Here is a 5,969-nt window from a genome sequence, read left to right as displayed (position 1 = left end):
CACACACACACACACACACACACACACACACACACGCGTGTTCTCTGCAGGTCAGTGGATTGAGTCTCTTCTTGTTCACAGAACAACATTGAAGAAAGTTCCCAGAGGTTTCCTTCCGCTGCCGACGGACTGTTGAACAGTTAAGATCTGTTTCACTTTCAAATTCATGTTCACACTCGTCAGTGACCAGTCATGTGATCAAACAGGCGGGAAATATTTGTGTGTGTATGCAATACAATATAACCTAAAATATGTATTTATTGGGGTTATTATAGCTAACTAAAACTAAAACCACAAAAAGGTTTTTGTCACTTTACATAAAATAAGTTAACTGAAATTAAATAAAAATTAAAAAGTTTAATATTTATTTAAAATAGTTGCCGTATTTTAGTTTATCTTCTACTAAATAAAATAAAACTAATAAATAAAAATTAATAAAACTATATAGATATACACAAACAACTTTAAAACTTTAAGTGGCACGCATGTATCTATGTGTGTATCTATTTAAAATAATAAATAAAAGTTAATATAAACTATATAGACATGTTTAAAAAAAACGGACAAAGACGAAACAAAACAAAGAGGAGAGAGAGAGAGCGAGGCCTTTAGTGATAACTCACAACAAATGCAAAGAATGGATTGAAATATTTATAGTAATGATGCATTTGAAAAATAAATCATCTAAATTCTCTGTATTATTATTAATACTCCGATTTTTAAAGGACTGTGGATTTGAACATCCTCTCTGTCGCCATCTGTGTTCGAAACACTAAACTACATGAGTCACTTACACAGTAGTTATTTAAGGCCCGGGTTGGCTAACATCATTGCCTGTGCGTTACCATTTTAAAAATCGTTGTTACTTGAAATACGTTACTTACATTTTGTTTGTGGGTTTTACAAATATTTAACGAAAGCAAAGCATTCCAAAGAGCTTGAGACTGAACCTCGTAACTGCACCCGCCTGGATCTCTGCTTGTTTGCAATGCAAGGGTAAATAAAGAACGGATGTTTTTGTGTGTTTGAAGAGCGCAGAAGAGTTAGAGTTGTAACCTTGTAGCCACTTTTGTACGTTTGCATAGAGGTTCATCTTTTACATCAAGAGACTTTGGCCAAATGTATTAAACCGGAGGTAAATCTGAGCTCCTATGCAGCAACAATAAACGTTATGAGCTGTAAGTTGATGAAAACGTAATGCGATGCACTCGCTGCCTCAGAACTCCATTTGAGCTTGATTTTCATAAGATGTTTAGTGCAAGTGTCTGATCATATATGAAGCCAGAATACTAACTTTGACGACGCAGTGTTTAATTATTAAAAAATAAATAAATAAATAAAAATTCCCCCCATTTCTATCTTTTTTTGTTGCTATATTTCAGTGCTTAGTGGTGTGAAAAAGGTTGGGAAACACTGCCCTACAGGACAACAATAAGTGCCTTTTACAACTATGCATATTAAAAGCAGCTTGTCAGATGACTAGTTTAAATTCTATGCAACTGTATTTCTGTTTATGGATGTGTTGCATCATTTCCCAGAAAATCTAACTTAACAGCTTAAATTATAGATGTGACCCTGGAGCACCAGTCTTAAGTGTCAATTTTTCAAAATTGAGATTTATGCATCATCTGAAAGCTGAATAAATAATCTTTCCATTGAAGTGTGGTTTGTTAGGATCGGATAATATTTGAAAATCTGGAATCTGAGGGTGCAAAAAAATCTAAATATTGAGAACATCATCTTTAAAGTTGTTCAAATGAAGTTCAAAAATCAAAAATTAAGTTTTTATATATTTACAGTAGGACATTTACTAAATATCTTCATGGAACATGATCTTTACTTCATATCCTAATGATTTTTGGCATAAAAGAAAAATGTATAATTTTGACCCATACAATGTATTGTTGGCTATTGCTACAAATATACCCCAGCGACTTAAGACTGCTTTTGTGCTGCAGGGTCACAAATCATTAAATAAGCATACCGCAGTCAAATGGGGGTAAAAGGAGACTGATTTTTTATGTACTTGCTCAGTAATTGATTCTTGTTCATTTTTACGTTTAGATTTATGCATTCAACAGATGCTTTTATCTAAAGTCAGTTCATCAAAGAGCCAACACTAGTTGAAATGCACAATGCCGGGTTTATTAGCCACCTAGATTGGGAAGTAAGCTAAAGAAGAGATGAAATGCAGCTTTTCAGAAGTGCACCTTTTTATGTAATATTTTAGTGAGGAATTGATTGATTGTGCTGGCAGAATGAATGAATGAATCTCTTGAGCGTGTGATTCTGTGATGTTTTTGATCGTGTGTGTGTTCGTGCAGACGTCACACACCTGGCGTTCGGCCGTCCAGCCGTTCTCTTCCAGACGTCGTACACACAGCTGTGTCACTCAGATTACTGCAGCGGCTTCAGTAACGTCATCAACATGCCGCTGTGGAGCGCCTTCACACTCACAGCACAGGTGCGCAGAGCGCCGTGAACACGTGTGTTTGTCTGAGCCGCGGCGTGACACTCATCGTGTGTGTGTGCGTCTGTGTGTGTGTGCGTCTGTGTGTGTGTGCGTGTGTGTGTGCGCGTGTGTGCGTCTGTGTGTGTGTGCGTGTGCGTGTGTGTGTGTGCGTGTGTGTGTGCGCGTGTGTGCGTCTGTGTGTGTGTGCGTGTGCGTGTGTGTGTGTGCGTGTGTGTGTGCGCGTGTGTGCGTCTGTGTGTGTGTGCGTGTGCGTGTGTGTGTGTGCGTGTGTGTGTGCGCGTGTGTGCGTCTGTGTGTGTGTGCGTGTGCGTGTGTGTGTGTGCGTGTGTGTGTGCGCGTGTGTGCGTCTGTGTGTGTGTGCGTGTGCGTGTGTGTGTGTGCGTGTGTGTGTGCGCGTGTGTGCGTCTGTGTGTGTGTGCGTGTGCGTGTGTGTGTGTGCGTGTGTGTGTGCGCGTGTGTGCGTCTGTGTGTGTGTGCGTGTGCGTGTGTGTGTGTGCGTGTGTGTGTGCGCGTGTGTGCGTCTGTGTGTGTGTGCGTGTGCGTGTGTGTGTGTGCGTGTGTGTGTGCGCGTGTGTGCGTCTGTGTGTGTGTGCGTGTGCGTGTGTGTGTGTGCGTGTGTGTGTGCGCGTGTGTGCGTCTGTGTGTGTGTGCGTGTGCGTGTGTGTGTGTGCGTGTGTGTGTGTGTGTGTGTGTGTGTGTGTGCAGGTGGAGGCTCCAACCGTGTCGTCCAGCGAGTGTGTGAGAGCAGACCCTCGTCTCGATCACACACACACATGTAACACGTACAACCAGGAGCCCGATGTCACACACGCGTTCCTCTGCCCGCCGGGTCAGTCACACACTTCTGTTGATCTGAAATCAAGATGTTATTTCACTGAAATGAGCCTCTATGATGTCTGATTTAAGACAAGAAACTGCAGGTGAATACGGTTAAAACAGTGCTGATTATTATGTTTAAACATGCAAAAAGGCATGGTCTAATTGAACATGCACTAATTTGCATACATTTACAGAATGGAAATCTGAACATCAGTTTATAATTCCTGTGTGATTTTGTCGTCATATTAGAGTTAAAGGTTTTTCCAGAGGGGATTCTGGGATTTCTGTTTTTATCATAAATCAGAAAATACTGTTAACAGACAGAAACCAAACTCATTTTCACCATGTTTTCAGGAGTAAATCAGTGTGAATGAAATATGAACAAACCTTCAGAATATAGAGAGGAATAAAACTGTAAAGTTTGCTGTTAGTAATCATCATAAATTATATATCATTTGAACATACCATTGGAAAGGTCTGAGTCTCAAGATTCCATATTTGGTGTTTATTTTGTGATCGTGACAGAAATGTAGACATTTGTGACAGAAAAATGCATTTTAAAAAAATTCAATGGAGTTTGGGTGTCACCCGGTGGCTGTTTGTGGTATAACGCCCTAAATAAAATCTCAATTTTTTTTATATCAACTTCAAATTTGGAACATAACTTATTTAGACATAAAGCTTTAATTTTATAGCAATTTCAGAGTAAAACCTGTTATGAAAAAAGTATTTTATATAAAATAAAAAAGTAGTACAGTGCATTTTCTTTACAGTAAATGTAAACTTTTATAACTTTTTTTGATACTTTCATATTTTGAAATAATTCCACTTCTGCAATAATTTGCTGATTGTCTTCTTTAAAAAAGAGTCCAACATTAGGTCTGTATTCAAAAAGCATATTCATGCATTATAACAATTTAAGTTTGGATAGTGCACTTTCACGTCTATGTTAAGGGTTAAAAAATACGGATTGATGTTGAAATCTACAGACGCAAATACATGAAGTGCATTAAAATAAACACTTAAAAGTGTATTTTGCATGCTTTCCACTAGTCTGAAAGAAGAGACATGAATGGAAGCAAAACAGACCAAAAAACTGTCCTAGTGCATGAAAACACAAAGGTTTGCCTGTAGTGTCTTCACTCAGGATGGTTTAGAGGTAAATCTGATGTCTGAATGACTGCTGTTGATCTCTGTAGATTTCTCTGCTGCGGCTGAATCCAGATATGAAGCTTCACTCATCACAAACACGGTTCCCATGTATCCCGCCTTCAAGAGTGAGTCCTGAGCTGCTAAATATATTTATTCACAAATGCATGAGCGGCAGATGCACAAAGTTGTTCTTCTAGAGTCAAAGCGTTGAGTGTGAAAAATTAGCTGGAGGGAAAACTCATATCTGATTGGCTAAAAATAAAGGTCATTTTAAAAAGCACAGTGAATAGGTACGAAACACACACAATGATCTACAAATGCAGATTTACCCATCAGTGCACGTAAAATCAGAAATGTGCAAGCTTGCGTTTGCGAATATGAATTAGGTGAGTTTGTGAATTGCTGTTTGCAAACATGAACTGTTTTGTGCATGTGAATTAGCTGATGCATTTGTGAAGGATATTTGGTAAAAACACATTTTGAGGCTACATGTATTTTAGCTCCATTCACTGCTGGAGTTCACACACAACAACATGAGACTGAAAACATGAAACATTACACATAGGAATAAATGTGTTGAGAAAGAAATGAGACTAAATAAATGTGTGTGTGTGTTTGTGTGTGAGAGAGTGTTAATGGTTTGTGCGTGTGTGTGTGTGTGTGTGTGTGTGTGTGTGTGAGAGAGTGTTAATGGTTTGTGTGTGTGTGTGTGTGTGTGTTTGTGCGTGTCTGTGTGTGTGTGTGTGTCTGAGTGAGTGTGTGTTTCTGTGTCTGCGTGTGTGTGTGCGCGTGTCTGAGTGAGTGTGCTTGTGTGTGTCTGTGAGTGAGTGTGTGTGTGTCTGTCTGTGTGTGTGCATCTGTGTGCGTGTCTGTCTCTGTGTGCGTGCGTGCGTGTGTGTCTGTGCGTGTGCGTGCGCGTGTGTCTGCGTGTGTGTCTGTGTGTGCGTGTGTGTGTGTGTGTGTAGAGGTGTGGAGTTTCCTGCAGAGAGACGTCCTCAGGAGATACAGTCTGGAGAATAATGGCATAAATGTGATCATGGGACCCATATTTGACCACGACCACGACGGGCTGAGAGACACGGAGGAGATGATCAAAGAGTGAGACCCTTATTAACGTTTAAACATGTAAAATTGAATTATTAATAATATAAAATTCTTATTTTAGCATATTAAATATTATTGAATTATTTTAAATATAATTTTTTTTATAAAAATAAATTGTTATAGTTAGTTATATACATGCATATATAAATATTAATATTAATATTTTTATTTAATATTTAATTATTTAAATTATTAATGTTAATAAAAAATATATATAATTATTAAATGATTATTTTATTATATATTTAAATAATTATTATTAATGAAATATTTAATTATATTTTATATTGTTATTTAGTAATATAAAATGATGTTGTATCCTGTGGTGTGTATGTGATCTGCTCTTCTGTGGTGTGTTGCAGGCACGCGCTGGGCTCCATCTTCATCCCCACTCACTTCTACAGCATCAACACACGCAGAG

At 38.3% G+C, this 5,969-nt stretch overlaps 1 protein-coding gene across 1 annotated transcript in view; it reads left to right on the top strand.

Annotated features, from left to right (window-relative positions):
- LOC107701884 (ectonucleotide pyrophosphatase/phosphodiesterase family member 2-like) overlaps positions 1 to 5,969 on the top strand; it is a 28,814-nt gene that overhangs the window by 20,097 nt on the left and 2,748 nt on the right. Inside the window, exons 19-24 of the mRNA XM_016504023.1 lie at positions 82 to 139; positions 2,325 to 2,464; positions 3,179 to 3,302; positions 4,492 to 4,569; positions 5,410 to 5,542; positions 5,911 to 5,968. Coding sequence (XP_016359509.1) covers positions 82 to 139; positions 2,325 to 2,464; positions 3,179 to 3,302; positions 4,492 to 4,569; positions 5,410 to 5,542; positions 5,911 to 5,968 — 591 coding nt within the window. The remainder of the gene's footprint in view (positions 1 to 81; positions 140 to 2,324; positions 2,465 to 3,178; positions 3,303 to 4,491; positions 4,570 to 5,409; positions 5,543 to 5,910; position 5,969) is intronic.

The sequence above is a fragment of the Sinocyclocheilus anshuiensis genome, unplaced genomic scaffold (genome assembly GCF_001515605.1).
Source record: "Sinocyclocheilus anshuiensis isolate Anshui unplaced genomic scaffold, SAMN03320099.WGS_v1.1 scaffold2144, whole genome shotgun sequence".
Lineage (NCBI taxonomy): Eukaryota > Metazoa > Chordata > Actinopteri > Cypriniformes > Cyprinidae > Sinocyclocheilus > Sinocyclocheilus anshuiensis.
Note: the sequence above shows the minus strand (reverse complement) of the source record. Positions and strands in the feature narration are given on the sequence as shown.